The 17,313-nt window shown below is 43.4% G+C and overlaps 1 protein-coding gene across 1 annotated transcript in view; it reads left to right on the forward strand.

Moving 5' to 3' along the window:
- Positions 1-17,313, forward strand: part of GUCY2C (guanylate cyclase 2C) — a 1,918,134-nt gene that overhangs the window by 820,940 nt on the left and 1,079,881 nt on the right. Inside the window, exons 10-11 of the mRNA XM_073591935.1 lie at positions 6,906-7,017; positions 7,104-7,185. Of these exons, the coding sequence (XP_073448036.1) occupies positions 6,906-7,017; positions 7,104-7,185 (194 nt within the window). The remainder of the gene's footprint in view (positions 1-6,905; positions 7,018-7,103; positions 7,186-17,313) is intronic.

A 17,313-nucleotide genomic window follows, 5' to 3' on the forward strand; every position in this document is an offset into this window, starting at 1 on the left:
AGCGAATCTTTTAGGATTCTAGACCCCAGCGGGGAGGGATGACGATCCGGAATCTTGCTTCTGGATGGAATGGGCACCAGAAGGGCTGGCCACTGCAGACGTCTCTCCTCTGAGCGGTAGTGTCTTGTGGTGTAGAAGCCTTTGGTTTGGAGTAATGACCTGGAACAGGGGACCTGACTGGTCCGGGAATTGGGGGGATAGAGCTCTAGCTCAGTCAACAGAGGGAACTACTTCCCAAACGGAGAAGTCCATAGTAGGCCAGAGAAAGGAAGGGGCCTTGAAGGTCAGTTATGGTGGTCTTCCATCCTTGCTCTTCTTTGATGGACCCTTGTTCCAGAGGGGGGATACAGGGCTGGCCGGAGGGGGGCGTTTGGCCGACCCCGATGATGTTGAGGAAAAATCCATGGGTGCTTCCTGAGATATTAGTTTCAAGGGAGATTGTCGCATAACCTCTTCTTTGACCGCGTAGAAGTGCGGTTTCACTATTATGTCTCTGGGTGCACTGTCTTTTCTGGGGGGTCCTAGAGCCCTGTGTGCTCTGTCTAGTTCTAGCCTATGTGGCGGGATATTAGGGATGAGCTCTGAGATAAAGTCCTGAACCGTAAGGGGGATATCCGTGAAGGATTTCGGGAGGCCTCTTCTTCTGAAATTATAACTCCTGGACCTGGACCTGTTCTTGAGTTCATCGATTCTGGAAAGGGCCGTATCTAGTTGTTCTTGAACGGTCTGGGTGAGTGCAGCATTCTGGTTGGTTCTGGAGACAGTTTGTTCAATTTTGTCTTCCATAGCTTCAATTCTGGAGCCCAGGCTAGATAGATCTGCTTTGATGGTATTGGTGATCTGGATTGCTGTGTTGGCCAATCCTTTCTCTAATAGGGCAGAGAATTTAGTAAAGAGGTCTTCTTGGAGTGCAGAGATGTCCCTGACTGAGAATCCGGGGGATGGATCTGCTGTTGTGGGAAATTGAGGAGGCATTGATGAGGAAAGGGCATAGTCCTCCATCTGCCTGCTATTCAGGGCTCTTTGTGCTGGTGAGGGCCCTGAGAGCCTGCCTGGTTCATGCAGGAGCCTCCCTGTGCCGCTTGGGCATAAGTCAGGGTTGGGGGGGTCAGTACTGGCCTGTGTTCCGGCGCTTTGGGCTGTGTGGCAGCATGAGGCCTGATGGATTCGGTGCCGGCGGCCATCTTGGTACACCCATCTGTCGCATTGAATTGCAGGCCTAGATCCCAGTGAGCCTAGGGACCGGACATTTCCCCGTGGTCCTCTGATGTTCCTGGTACCGGGTGTGTGTGTGCGGGAGGCTCCTCCATGGGCTGCATGGGGGGTTGCGCTGCTCGTTTGTCCGGGGTGGTGCGGAGCTCCAGGCTTAGGCGGACATGTCGGAGCTCTCACGCATGCGCACTCAATTTCTCTGTCTCTGTAGTTCAGAAGGCGGGCCAGTATCGGGCGAGGGGGGCTTCCTGGTGGGAGAGGCCTTGTGGGTACTCTGTGGGTCCTCTCTACCGCATACAATTGGGTAAAAGCCTCCTTGCCAAAAACATCAGCCATCCATTGTTCCACAAATTGCATGGGGTCAGGTCCCTCTTCCTTCTCCAGCAGCCCCACTATGCGCACGTTATTGCACCTAAGGCGATTTTCAAAATCCTCAGCACGCATGTCAGTGGCCCTAGCTAGGCGTGTAGTGGACTGAGACTCTCTAATCATCATGGGGAGTTTATCTTCAATTTCACTTATTCTACTTTCTGCTGCAGTGGTCCGTTCCCGTATTTTTTGTATATCCTGCCTGAGCAGGCTGACCTCTTTCAAGCCACCAAAACATGCTTGTAGGCTATTCACAGAGGCTGTGCATTTATTCACTGCTTTCAGAATGGCAGCTAGTGTAGGCTGTTCACTCCCCTCCACATCAGGCTCCTCAGGCTCCTCCGTTATATCATTACATTCCTCTGCCTGATCCATCATGGCGCCTGCTCCCTGCTCTCTCTATACCTCTGCCATGTCAGTGTCACTAGGTGCAGTGCAATCATCCAGGGGTTGCGCTCCTGTCAGGCCCGATTTCTCAGGCATTTTGTGGGCATAGTACCTCATATCTTTGGGGTGGTCACTTGAGCCATCTTTGGGGTACTTCAACTGTTTACTCACCCCCTCCCTTGCTTTATCCGTGCCGCGCTTCTGTGTGGATGGCGGAGCGTTGCCATTTTGGAAATCCAGCCACGGGCTGTCTCCTCGCTGTCCACGGGTCATCATAACCTCTGTGAGAGCAGGGATGTCAGCAGAGTGTGGAAAAGACACTCCCAGGTCAGGCCAGCGATAATCGGGTATTATAGAGTGCCGGAAACTGGTTCAATTCAGGATGAAGCCAGGAGCTCTGTGAAGAAGCGTCTGCTCACATGCCGCGCTGGCCATGCCCCCAATTACTTAGACATTTAAACCATAAAAAATGTTAAATAAAAATGAGCACTTAATAAAAAGTAATATATTAGACACAAACTATTAAGGAAACAGGAATTTCTAGCTCAAACAAAATATTAGGTTAAACCCATTCCAGGCCCCCCAGGTGAGGCCAGGGAAGGCCCGGGAGAGGCAACTAGCACATAAGCGAGCAACTCAGGTACTGGCATCAACTACCTATTAAGTAACTGTTGTGGTAAACTATATTAACCGGCCAGAATGTGCAATATCTTGTAGGTCAGAGATCATCCCTGATGGCCACAACGAATAAGGTCAAAGTCCATAGCCCACAATGGGCACGGAGTGGACCTTCAATCTGAATAAGTAACAGCTGGCCAAGAATAAATCTGACACATCGACCAACTCTTCAACTGTAGGCAACCCTCCCCCAGGCCACCATCTATGTAATTGGGCAACCCGGGGTGGCAAACCCACAACTAAAGGTGTCATACACATTTAAATGTAAAACGACATTCATATGTTCATTAACGTATAACAAAAAAACAAAGTATGAAAAAAGAAATAAATGAATAAAAGACTGATACCAGCAATGCGGCTCTAGGGAGCCTCTCAGTAACTGCGGGAAGATGGAATCAACCTCGGTAAGCGTAGTCAAAGTAGGTTACAATGGGTAAGAAGCCTGGGAAATAACTCAGGCCCATGTTGAAGTGAAAACCTGGAGTGTAGGGAAGTCCAGTTCCTCAGCCATTGGGGACATCCTGGAAGCGTTGAGCTTGAAGAGAACGGAAGGCCTGGGAGCCTTGTTGGGATACCTGCGATGGTTTGCGGGGAGGCTGCATCAACCGTGGGCGGGAGGATGATGAGGACGGTGCCTCTTGGGAGGAAGGGAGATCCAGTTGTAAGTCGTGAAATTGGCGTCTCAAATCTGGCAAGGAAGATGCCTGGACTTGGCGACCTTGATGGGAAAAAGAAAGCTTAAAGGGGAACCCCCACCTGTATTTAATACCATTGGTTTGCAGGTTCTGGAGATATGGTTTCAAGTTTCTTCTTTTTGCAACTGTGACTGGGGACAGGTCTGCAAACAGCTGGAGAGAATGATTTTGGAAGGAGAGATCTGGACGTTCCCTCGCCGCTTGTAAAAGCCTCTCTTTAGTGTAATGACATCCCCGGGAGGGCCATCTGTAGGTTTAGGTGCAAGGGATCTATGAATGCGGTCAAATTCCAGGCGTTCCAACGGAATCTCAGGTGTCAACTCCTGGAAGAAAGCAGTGGCCATGCCTTGCAAGTCGGTTATGATCTCTGGAATCCCACAGATTCTAAGATTATCCCTGCAAGCCCTGTTTTCAGAGTCTTCCAGCTTGTCACACAAGTTTTCAAGCTCAGCATTAAGTTTGTTAACCTCATCCTCGTGGCCCTCTAGCACCGTGGTCCATCCATTGCTCAAGCTGGTTTGTGCAGTGGCCTAGCTCCTTAAGGCCTCTTTTGAGATCAGAGGAAAGCTTGCGGGAGGCTATGGAGATTTCATCTCACTACGGAGTGGAATTTTGACAGGATTGCATCTGAGTCATGCAGATTAGGGCTTACCATGTCTGTGGGGAATTGCTGCAGGCTGTCTGAAGGGGAAGCTGGACCTTCTGCTGAGAGACTTGTGGTGTCATCAGGCTCTGGAGGTTCTGGTGCCATCTTGCCCTTTCCCATTGCAGGAGAAGCCTGGTACTGTTTGACTTGTTTTTCTTTGTTCTTCTGCGAGTGACACATACCCACGGGTGCCTGGCGGTGTCCGCTGTCCCGGGGGCCTGATGGAATGTGTCTGCGGGCGGGTAGTGCTCTGTTAGCCGGGGATGTAGTGTCCAGTGGCACAGAGTGCAGGAACTAGACAGTCATATACCGCAAATGCGCGCATGCGCCCCATGTTGTATTCATTTCAATATGTTTGTCAATTGGCTGACAGCACATAGCATAACATTATGCTGATTTAGCTGTTTAGTAATGCTTGTAATAGATTCAAAGTCAGCATAGTAATTTGATAGTCCATAATATGCCTTAATCATATCTTTGTATTGCTTTGTGCGATCTAAGACTTATGTTATGACTGAGATTAAGATATATCTACATCCTTGTTGGGGTATTTTTTTTTATATTAACTTTTTAAATATTGTTTTTTTAAATTTATGATGTGTATGCTGCACCAGAAATACGTGCAGAGTAAAGACTGTGCATATCGGGGTTGTGGGGACATGGAGTTAGCGCATGTGCTGATGGTCATTCATTAGCATATGGTAGTGTATATAAGGGGAGGTTGCCGTGCCATACAGCCAATCTCAGTATAAAGTCATAATGACAAAACGTTCCGGGATGTGGCTGTACGGCAACCAAGAGTGACACAAGACGCGATACCAGAAGTGACGTTCTGGCGGAGAGGATTTCGGTGTGGGTAAGATACTGCCTATCACATGCTGGGTCCGTCGTGACTGTGGCATGCCAGTCTAATGCTGCTGCATGAGATTTACATTACATGCGTTTGTACACTGTACTTAATGTGAGTGCAATGTTTGAAGATTTTAATATCTTTAATACATTTGGTAAACGTCACTGCACTATTGGAGCACTTTTTGTTTCCATACATGTGGACTGTCTGTGAGATTATCACTAAGGATTGGAGCTCAAAGTGATTTGCCGACCATGAGAGTGTGAGGCAATCATATCTGGTGAGTTGACACCATAGGGGAGCGGTGTCACAATCTGCACGTGGTGTGGTGGATGAGTCTGTCAAGCAGGATCCTTCGTCTATAACCATACTATTGAATTTTTATATTTTATTTCTAAGGACTTTATGAACTCTTTTGGATTCTCAATTTCATTTATTTACAATATATTGTTTTTGGAATATTCACTGGTGAATTTTAGAGTATATGCTAATTACCTTAGCGCCACTATTTACTGTATTGTTTTTCATGATAAGCCTGTTATGATCTTTAAAAAAGCACCCAATCTTAGAAATCAGCCTCAAACGTAGTTGAACAACCCAGACAATTAAGTATGTTTGGAAGTCTAAAGGGTTTTCCCCTGACATTTGTTTCTAAAACTACTAAAAGGACATATACCATTTAACATAAAACTTGCTCGACCAAATGTGTGGTTTACCTCCTGCAGTGTTATGTGATGCTGTTCTAAATTTCTCTGAATATAATTTTTACTTTTTGTAAAAAATCTGTCTAATGGGCTTGTGATAATTCTGAAAAAAAACATCAAATCAATTATGTGTAGATATATTGAAGTTACTAGTGTTTCCCTTTGTTTATCTCTATATTGCTTTTTTTCTTGTTTTTTCTTATACTTTTAAAACCTGTGCAATGGTGGAACATACTGGGGTTCACCATTAGACCAGAGCACCAAAGCACTAATGAAATGTTGATGATTTGAATTTTATTATTATCAATATTTTTTCCTGAAGAAGCAATATAATAGGCTTAATTACTCATCGGTTTTAAAGTGATAGTAAAGTCTTGTTTTTTTTCTATAAAAATAAAAAAACATATTATACTTATCTGCTCTGTGCAGTGAATTTGCACAGAGCAGCCTGTGTCCTCTTCTTAGGTCCCTCTTCTGTGCTCCTGGCCCCTTCCACCTGTCGAGTGCCCTCACATCAAGCAGCTTGCTATGGGGGCACTCTAGCTGAGTCACATTCAGACATGGAGCCATGGCCCGGCCCACTCCCTCTCCTGATTGGCTAGCTGACTTTGACAGCAGCAGGAGCCAATGGCGCTGCTGCTGTGTCTCAGCCAATCAGAAAGGAGAGTCTCAGTCTGAGGAGACATTCGTGGACATTGCAAGACAGATGGGGCTCAGGTAAGTATTAGGGGGGCCGCTGCACACAGAAGGCTTTTTATCTTAATGCATAGAATGCATTAAAATAAAAAACCTTCTGACTTTACAACCCCCTTTAAGAAGGCCCATAAAATCTTAGAGCAGAAGTTGTTCACTTTCATTGCAGTTCCAAAAAATAAGGGGTTTATTCCTCAATTTAGGATAGTGAGCATAATCAAGCAAATTATTTTTTTCTGCTCATGTGGTCAAACACACATCCAGAACCACTGGTTTATAGTACAAATACAGTGCATATTATATAGCCATGTTTTTCTAGCTACGTACAGCTTGTTAAGGATACTTGGCCATCATCAGTGCAGTATAAGAAGCCTTGGTTTCCATACACTGCACTGATGATGGCCAATTATCCTGAAACAAATGTATGCACAGTTTGCAGAATAAAGCTATCTTTAATATTAGGCTATATATGTGCAGTTGACTACAGGGGCAGAAAGGAATATCTTGACTGGTTTTGCCCACTATCTTAAAATGAGCAATAATCCACTTATTTTTTGAGATCTGTGATGATAGTGAAGCCTGCAATTACCTTCTGTTTTAAGAAGGCTCTCACTAATTAAGTGGGTTCTTTTAGGCCCACCTCAAAACAACATGTCTGCTTTTCTCATCAGTATACAGAACTTCTTCGGTTTGACACCAGCACCAACGGGACAACTGTAGTGGATTTACACCCTTCATTTACCTGGAAAAATCAAAGACTCCCAAGTGATGTTCCTGGGAGTGGTAAGCTCTTCTCTCCTTTTAAGTCATTGTAGCAATAAAACCTTCCTGTGTTTTTATCATGTTTTTTTTTTTTTATTCTGTTTCAGGTCCTAACATTATGACAATTGCAGTCTTCACTCTGGCAATTGCTATCATACTTGTTCTCATCACTGCACTTCTTGTGTTTCGGTAGGTCTTTTAATTAAAGTGTTTAGTTCAAAACTTAACAATCTGCTCTGGAGAAGCAATAGCAGGTACCTTCTGGTGCCTGCGTGTAGTATCAGATTTCATCCAGATTCTCCCTAAACTTGTGTGGGGCCCAATATGCAAAAAAAAAAAAAAAAAAATGTTCTTGCGGCCCCTCCTCTTGTACACTGCTTGTCTGGCTCCTCAGTAGAGGCAGTAGTAAAAAGCCAAGCACTCTGCTCAAATGTAACCCCTGACATGGCTGGAGGGCTGTACAATAGCTTTGTTTTTGTAAATTTTCATTTATCAATTATTAGTAAGCCATTGATAAGATTTTCAAATAAAAGCGTTCTACTTTTATTTTGTACAAACTGGCTACAATGCTATATTTGTTATATGCTAATGCTATATTACCCGGTGATTAATTGGAAGGTGGAATAATGTCACGGTCGGGGGTCAGGCTGTGAGACCAGTAGCTATAGCAGTAGAGGAACTCCCACGACCAACAAAATTGGTACACAAGCAGGTCACCCTGGCAAATAACCCGGTTATAGCCTGGTAAGGATCAAACAGAAGTATACTCAGTAAATCAGGAAGTTCATGAGAGGAGCAAAGAGTTCAAGGCAGGCTCATTCAAGCAATTGTCCAGGGAACTGTCAAGAATTCCAGGTGGCTCAGCAAGAAGAGACATTGCCTGACACAGCAGAGGTTCCGGGCTCGAATTCAGGCCCTGACAGTATTCCCCTCCTCTCAGGATGTCCCCTGGATGTCTTAGGGCTGGGTTTGTGAGGAAACCTCTTGTTGATCTAGGGGCAGGAACGTTCTCCTCAGGCTCCCAATAATTTTCTTCTGGCCCATATCCTTACCATTTGACCAGATATTGTAATTTGTTCTTAGAGATCCTAGAATCAAGAGTTTTCTCCAACACAAATTCTTCTTCACCGTGAACCTCAACAGATGGAGTAGCTGGAAGAGATCTTCCAGAAAAAGGATTTTCATGAAATGGTTTAAGTAGTGATACATGAAAAACAGGGTGAATCTTCATACTGTCTGGATTTTTTAAGCGAAAGGTGATCAGATTGATTTGAGCAGAAATCCTACAAACTTTTGGCCCAGTTTAGCAGATGGAACATGAACCTTCCAATTTTTAGTAGATAGCCAAACTTTGTCACCCACATAAAATGCAGGAAGTGACATGCTATTTCTGTACTCCAGAGTATCGATTATTTTTTCCTGAATCTCCTGTAATGTAGTTAGTTTATTGGTAACAGCAGGAATTGGAAATGAGATAGGGAGATCAGGAATAAAACCTGGAGGTACCCGCTGTTTAACCACTTCAGCCCCGGAAGGATTTACCCCCTTAATGACCAGGCCATTTGTTGTAATACAGCACTGTGTCGCTTTAACTGACAATTGAGCGGTCATGTGATGCTGTACACAAACAAAATTGATGTAATTTTTTTTCCTACAAATAGAGCTTTCTTTTGGTGGTATTTGATCACCTCTGTATGATTTATTTTTTGTGCTATAAACAAAAAAAGGCCGATAATTTTGAAAAAAAAAACATGCTATAATAAATATCCACAAATTTAAAAAAAATTTAGTTTAGGCCAATATGTATTCTTATACATATTTTTGGTAAAAAAATTGCAATAAGCGTATATTTATTGGTTTGCGCAAAAGTTATAGTGTCTACAAAATCGGGGATATATTTATGGCATTTTTATTATTTTTTTTTACTAGAGCAATAAATTTAATTGCCCTCAGTGATACGTTTGATAGGGATGATAAAATGAGGCAGTAAAGAATTAACTTTATTTTCTCATGGATTAACCAGTTCAGATCCGCGCTATTGCTGAATGACAGCAACAACACGGACCTGCTTTGCCGGGACTACGTCTATTGACGTCGTCCCGTGCACGAGCGGCCTGCGCGCCCCCTGCAGGGGGCGCGCGATGCACTCGGTGATCAGCGAGTCTATGAGACTCGGCTGATCACAGATCGGAGTAAGGGGTCGGTCCCGACCCTTACCACATGATCAGCTGTCAGCCAATGACAGCTGATCATGTGATGTAAACAGAGCCGGTAATCGGCTATTTTTTCTGCTCGCGCTGACAGAGTGAGGAGGAAAAAAAAGCCAATCACCGGCGGCCGTGAGTGGGACATCAGTCCCGATCACGGCGATCTGTGCTCCCTGCCAGTGACACCTAGCAATAGACAGCAGTGCCGCCTACCAGTGCCCACCAGCGTCACCCATCAGCGCCCACAGTGCCACCCATCAGCGACCACAGTGCCACCCATCAGCGACCACATCAGTGCCACAACAGTGCTGCACATCAGTGCCCAGTGTCACCTACCAGTGCCCATAAGTGCCCATCACTGCCCCCCCATCAGTGGTACCTATCAGTGCCACCTATCCGTGCCACCCATCAGTGCCACCCATCAGCGCCGCCTTATCTGTCCCCATCAGTGCCGCCTTATCTGTGCCTATCAGTGCCACCTTAACTGTGCCTATCCATGCCCATCAGTGCAGCCTATCAGTGCCGCCTCATCAGCGCATATCAATGAAGGAGAAAAATTACCTGTTTGCAAAATTTTATAACAAACTATGAAACATGTTTTTTTTTTCCAAAATGTTCCATCTTTTTTTGTTTGTTTAGCAAAAAATAAACATCCCAGCTGTGATTAAATACCACCAAAAGAAAGCTCTATTTGTGGGAAAAAAATGATAAAAATTTCATTTGGGTACAGTGTTGTATGACCGCGCAATTGTCATTCAAAGTGCGTCAGCGCTGAAAGCTGAAAATTGGTCTGGGCAGGAGGGGGGTTTAAGTGCACAGTAAGCAAGTGGTTAATGGGGTGATAGACTGGGTAATGGAATTTATTTGTTCAAGCACTATAGCATCGATCGCAGAAATTGTTCTTTTAACTTTGTTGGGACAGTTAATTGCTTAATGCCCAGAGTCCCCACAATATAGACATAACTTCTCAGAACCTCTTCTCTCTTTCTTCTGGGTGGAAATAGATCTCTTAATAGCATCAACCTGCATGGATTCTGGAGTGTTAGATTCCGGAAAAACTTTTGGTTCCCTCTGAACAAACTGACTAGCAGAGAAATGCATCCCACCATTACTTCAAGACATTCTCAGTCTCTCCTTCTCCTCTTGAAGCTCTGCAATTTGCTGCCTGAAACGAGTGACAGCATTTGCTATAGCGGCCTCTATGTTTGTTGCCAGATTATTCTGTTATGGTCAGGGGTCAGGCTCGGAGACCAGTAGCTATAACAGTAGAGGGACTCACACCGACCAGCAGGATTGTATACAAGTAGGCCGCCCTGGCATATAATGCAGGCTCACCTAAGGAGCGGAGTCTAAGTACTAACTGGTGTTCACCACAGCTCCTGATGGTGGCGATGGGTTTAGCTGCGTGTTAGTGCCAGGTTGCGGTTCTCAGGATTGCCCCACCAGGAGGTAAGCAAACCAGGGTCCAGTAGCGGATATAGCAGGTAAGGTTTAAACAGAAGCATAGTCAGTACACAAACCAAAGGTCGATAACAAGTAGTTGCAGGTTGGGTTCAAGCTGAAGCATAGTTGAGGAACAAGCGAAGGGTCAGTTACATAGTTACATAGTAGGTGAGGTCAAAAAAAGACACAAGTCCATCAAGTCCAACCTATGTGTGAGTATATGTCAGAATTACATTGTATATCCCTGTGTGTTGCGGTCGTTTAGGTACTTATCTAAAAGTTTCTTGAAACTATCGATGCCCCCCGCTTAGACCACCGCCTGTGGAAGGGAATTCCACATCACTGCCGTTCTTACAGTAAAGAACCCTCTACCTAGTTTAAGGTTAAACCTCTTTTCTTCTAATTTTAATGAGTGGCCACGAGTCTTGTTAAACTCCCGTCCGCGAAAAAGTTTTATCCCTATTGTGGGGTCACCAGTATGGTATTTGTATATTGAAATCATATCCCCTCTCAAGCATCTCTTCTCCAGAGAGAATAAGTTCAGTGCTCGCAATCTTTCCTCATAACTAATATCTTCCAGATCCTTTTTTAGCTTTGTTGCCCTTTGTACTCGCTCCATTTCCAGTACATCCTTCCTGAGGACTGATGCCCAGAACTGGACAGCATACTTTAGGTGCGGCCGGACCAGAGTCTTGTAGAGCGGGAGAATTATCGTTTTATCTCTGGAATTAATCCCCTTTTTAATGTATGCCAATATTCTGTTTGCTTTGTTAGCAGCAGCTTGGCATTGCATGCCATTGCTGAGCCTATCATTTACTAGGACCCCCAGGTTCTTTTCCATCCTAGATTCCTCCAGAGGTTCTCCCCCCAGTGTATAGATTGCATTCATATTTTTGCCACCCAAATGCATTATTTTACATTTTTCTACATTGAACCTCATTTGCCATGTAGATACCCACCCCATTAATTTGTTCAGATCTTTTTGCAAGGTTTCCACATCCTGCAGAGAAGTTATTGCCCTGCTTAGCTTAGTATCATCCGCAAATACAGAGATTGAACTGTTTACCCTATCCTCCAGGTCATTAATGAACAAATTAAACAGGATTGGTCCCAGCACAGAACCCTGGGGGACCCCACTACCCACCCCTGACCATTCCGAGTACTCCCCATTTATCACCACCCTCTGAACTCGCCCTTGTAGCCAGTTTTTAATCCATGTACTCACCCTATGGTCCATGCCAACGGAACTTATTTTGTACAGTAAACGTTTATGGGGAACTGTGTCAAATGCTTTTGCAAAATACAGATACACCATGTCTACGGGCCTTTCTTTATCTAGATAGCAACTCACCTCCTCATAGAAAGTTAATAGATTTGGCAAAAACGATTCTTCATGAATCCATGCTGATTACTGCTAATGATACAGTTCTCATTACTAAAATCTTGTATATAGTCCCTTATCATCCCCTCTAAGAGTTTACATACTATTGATGTTAGGCTAACTGGTCTTATTCCCAGGGATGTATTTTGGGCTCTTTTTAACCACTTCCCGACCACCGCACGACTATGTACGTCCTAAGTTTGAACGGGGATATTGTTGTTATGGCAGCAGTTAGCTGCCATAACCCCGGTATCCCCGTTTTTGTGCGGCGGCCGGCTTTCAGATAAAAGTGGTCCCTGCGGCGGATTCGCCGCGAGATCACTTTTATCGGTGGCGGGAGAGGGCCCCCCCTCCCGCCGCGATCCGGTGCCCTCCGCCGCTTACCGGAGCCGTCGGTAGCGGCGGAGGCGATCGCGTTATGTGCCGTGCTGTGTCTGGAGACGAGTGAGGCCAAGATGGTGCTCACTCGTTTCCATGACACTGCTGGGCGGAAGCGACGTCAAAACGTCACTTCCGTCCATGCCTCTTAAAGGCATATTTTTTCAAATGTCATTTTTCTAAATGACTTTTTTTTTTTTTTTTTTTTTTTATTGCATTTTAGTGTAAATATGAGATCTGAGGTCTTTTTGACCCCAGATCTCATATTTAAGAGGTCCTGCCATGCTTTTTTCTATTACAAGGGATGTTTACATTCCTTGTAATAGGAATAAAAGTGACACAATTTTTTTTTTTTTTAAACAGTGTAAAAATAAATAAAATATTGTAAAATAAATAATAAAAATAAAAAAAAAAATTTTTAAAACCCCCCTGTCCCGACGAGCTCGCGCGCAGAAGCGAATGCATACGCGAGTAGCGCCCGCATATGAAAACGGTAGTCAAACCACACATGTGAGGTATCGCCGCGACCGGTAGAGCGAGAGCAATAATTCTAGCCCTAGACCTTCTCTGTAGCGCAAAATATGCAACCTGTAGAATTTTTTAAACGTCGCCTATGGAGATTTTTGAGGGTAAAAGTTTGACGCCATTCCACGAGCGGGCGCAATTTTCAAGCATGACATGTTGGGTATCAATTTACTTGGCGTAACATTATATTTCACAATATAAAAAAAAATTGGGATAACTTTACTGTTTTATTTTTTTATTCAAAAAAATGAATTTTTTCCAAAAAAAGTGCGCTTATAAGACCGCTGCGCTAATACGATGCAAAAAAAAGTATTGCAATGACCGCCATTGTATTCTCTAGGGTGTTAGAAGAAAAACCATATATAATGTTTGGGGGTTCTAAGTAATTTTCTAGCAGAAAAACCTGTTTTAAACATGTAAACACCTAAAATCCAAAACGAGGCTGGTCCTTAAGTGGTTAAATATTGGTGCTACATTGGCTTTTCTCCAATCAGCTGGTACCATTCCAGTAAGTAGACTGTCAGTAAAAATTAGGAACAATGGTCTGGCAATTACTTGACTGAGTTCCCTAAGTACCGTCGGGTGCAAGCCATCTGGTCCCGGTGATTTATTAATGTTAAGTTTCCCAAGTCTAATTTTAATTCTGTCCTCTGTTAACCATGGAGGTGCTTCATGTGATGTGTCATGAGGATAAACACTGCAGTTTTGGTTACTGAAGCCCCTCGATTCCCTCGTGAAGACTGAGGAGAAGAATAAATTCAAATACCTTCGCCATCTCCCTATCCTTTGTAACCAGATGTCCTTCCTCATTCTTTATGGGGCCAATATGGTCTGTCCTCCCTTTTTTACTGTTTACATACTTAAAGAATTTCTTGGGATTTTTTTTGCTCTCCTTGCTATGTGTCTTTCATGTTCTATCTTAGCCGTCCTTATTGCACCCTTACATTTCTTGTTGCATTCTTTATAAAGTCTGAATGCTGATGATGATCCCTCAACCTTGTATTTTTTGAAGGCTTCTCCTTTGCTTTTATATGCATTTTTACATTGGAGTTAAGCCATCATGGACTTTTGTTTGCTCTTTTAAATGTATTACCCAATGGGATGCATTGGCTAATGCCCTTATTTAATATGCTCCTAAAGCAAACCCATCTCTCCTCCGTGTTCTTTTATCCCAATTTATGCCTTCTAGCAAGGTTTGTAGTTTAGGGAAGTTGGCTCTTTTGAAATTCAGTATCTTTGTATTCCCCTTATGTTTCCTACTTGTGTGATTTATACTGAAGCCAATTGACCTGTGATCGCTGTTTCCTAAATTGCCCCGTATTTCCACATCCGTGATCAGGTCTGTATTGTTGGTAATCAGTAGATCCAGTAACACTTTATTTCTAGTTGGTGTGTCTACCATCTAAAACATAAAATTGTCCTGGAAGACATTTAGGAACTGGCGAACCTTAGATGAATGCGTGGTTCCCTCCGCCCAGTCCATGTCTGGATAATTAATATCCCCCATTATGATAACACTTCCCATCCTTGCTGCTAATCCAATTCGTGATAGGAGATCTGTCTCCCCTTCCTCCCTCAGGTTAGGGGGCCTATAGCATACTCCCAGTGTTATTTTCCCCTTAGCTTCATCCCTTTGGAGCTCTACCCATAAGGATTCCACCTCCTCCCTAGCTCCCTTAGTGATGTCATCTCTCACATTCACTTGTACATTATTCTTGATATATAGGCATACCCCTCCCCCTTTTTTTCCCTTTTTCAGTTTCTGTTTTTCAGATCTTGATCTTTAAAGGTGACCATATACTGCAATCAGTTAGATCCTAAAAAAATTAGATTTAGTGCAAGAGCCTGTTTGATTTCCTATAATTTGAATTAATTGTTCAAGTGCATCTTCCTATTACCTATTTTGCCAAAATATCGAGTTGTACAGAGATTGGCCAATCAGATTGCACTGGGCTGTACTGGAACGAGGTAAAAAGCAAAAAAAAAAACGCATCAGAAACGCACAGGAACGCATCAAAAATGCGCATGCAGAAAAGCATCTGGACTGCGTTTCTATCGAGATCGAGTGAACTTGCCCTAAAGCTATTAACTTGGGGGGGGGGGGGTTACTCTGCCTGTAAAGTGGTGCATCTGTAGCATTTATTCAAAATGCTGCAATGCTGCTTCAAAGATGTACGGCTTTAGAGCAAACTTACAAATTGACATTGCAGCTGCAAGATTTTAACATAAAAAACATAGCTTGCCCCCCCCCCCCCAATACATACAAGGCCATTTGGGTCTGGAAAGGCTTAAAATGAGAACCCCCACGTGAAAAATACCACCCCAAAATCAAAAAATATCATGCCCCTCCCAAACACTAACAAACCCCTAGCCAAACACAGCAAGCCAGCTAATGAAAGGGGGTGGATATTTGGGGGCAGGAGGGGCTCGAGCACCCCAAAAGTGGTTTGGATTGGTGAAGGCAGCTCACAGCCTTTGGAGTATGGAGTGGAGTGTAGAGTTCCCCTTTAAAAGCAAAAGCTAGCCCAAATAAAACACATGCATTAGAAGTGGAGAAAAGAGCATTGGAGTGTGGAGTTCCCCTATAAAAGCAAAAGCTAACCCAAAGAAATCATATATCGATTAGAGGGGGAAGGTTAAATGCCCTTTTAAGAGGAGAGTCTTTTTACATAATTTTAACAAGGGACATATCACAAGTTGGCAACGTAACACGCTAACATGACCTGTGTGCAAATATCCTTGAAAAAACACACAAAAAGTGAACCAGCGTAAAAAAAAAAAAAAAAAAACAGTTTAGAGGTGCGCCCGTTCAACCCACACAAATGCATTTACATTACTTGACATTTACTAAGATTTTGCCGGTGCACTGAACCAACGCATTTGAACGTGCGCAAATGCCGTTTGCGCATGCGCAGTGCATAAATTGACCTCACACAGTTCTAAATGTACTTGCAGCACAGCAGGCTCGTTCAGAAAAAGTTACTTTCTCATTCTATTTTGGGCATATTTGTTACTTGGGCAGTTATTACTATACTTCCTCACATCACCCCACATCACCCCCATAATATTGGCACTTCCAGCTTCTTTTAATTTTGAGGTGAAGATGCTGAGCGCCAGGCCCATAGTGGCGCACTGATCGCCTCCTCCCATGCGCTGAGATTACTTTTGTAAATGGGGAATATCGCTGTGTTACCAGCGCAACTGTTTTGTAAATACCAAAAGGTACGTTGCGCTCATGGCGCAAACGGTTCGTAAATCAGCCCCTATGTGAGTGGTTTGGCACTTTGAACAACTTTATAACTTAAAGCGTTATTACACTATTTTCTCCACAGTGAGTATTATTTAAGGACACATTAATAATCTTACATTCAGTAAGGTACTTTGAATGATTGATATACATACACACACACACACACACACACACACACACAGGGGACTTGACACTGGGTTTAAAGGGACACACACAAATAAACGCACTTTTGTGAGTAATAAGATTTTGAGTTGGTGAATCAAGTTTTGTTACAGTATCACACTAAGTGAGTTTATTTAATTTTTTTTTAGCACAGTATAATGCAGTGCAATAGTGCACGTTTTCCCGCAGTATATTGGTGTGCGTTACTGCACATTTAACACAGTATATTTCAGTGAATTTTTGCAGGTTTCCTGCAGTATATTGCAGTGTGTTAATGCATGTTTAATGCAGTATATTTCAGTGCATTATTGCAGGTTTACTGCAGTATATTGAAGTGCGTTAGTGCGCTTTTATTGTGGCTTATTTCATTGCGTTATTGCACGTTTACCACAGTATATTTCAGTGCGTTACTGCATGTTTAACACTATATTTCTGTGCCTTATTGCAGGTTTACCATACTATATTGCAGTGCGTTAGTGCACGTTTTTATGCAGTATATTGCAGTGCGTTACTACACCTTTAACTCAGTATATTTCAGTGTGTTATTGCAGGTTTAGCGGAGTATAATGCAGTGCAATAGTGCAGGTTTAATGTTGTAAATTTAAGTGTGTTATTGCACGTTTACCACAGTATATTGGTGTGCGTTACTGCACATTTAACGCAGTGTATTATTGCAGGTTTCCTGCAGTATATTGCGGTGTGTTAGTGCACATTTAATGCAGTATATTTCAGTGCATTATTGCAGGTTTACCGCGGTGTATTGAAGTGCGTTAGTGCGCTTTTATTGTGGCTTATTTCAGTGCGTTATTGCACATTTACCACAGTATATTTCAGTGCGTTACTGCATGTTTAACACAGTATATTTCAGTGCCTTATTGCAGGTTTACCATACTATATTGCAGTGCGTTAGTGCACTTTTTATGCAGTATATTGCAGTGCATTACTACACCTTTAACTCAGTATATTTCAGT

This window comes from Aquarana catesbeiana, linkage group LG07, assembly GCF_042186555.1.
Source record: "Aquarana catesbeiana isolate 2022-GZ linkage group LG07, ASM4218655v1, whole genome shotgun sequence".
Classification (NCBI taxonomy): domain Eukaryota; kingdom Metazoa; phylum Chordata; class Amphibia; order Anura; family Ranidae; genus Aquarana; species Aquarana catesbeiana.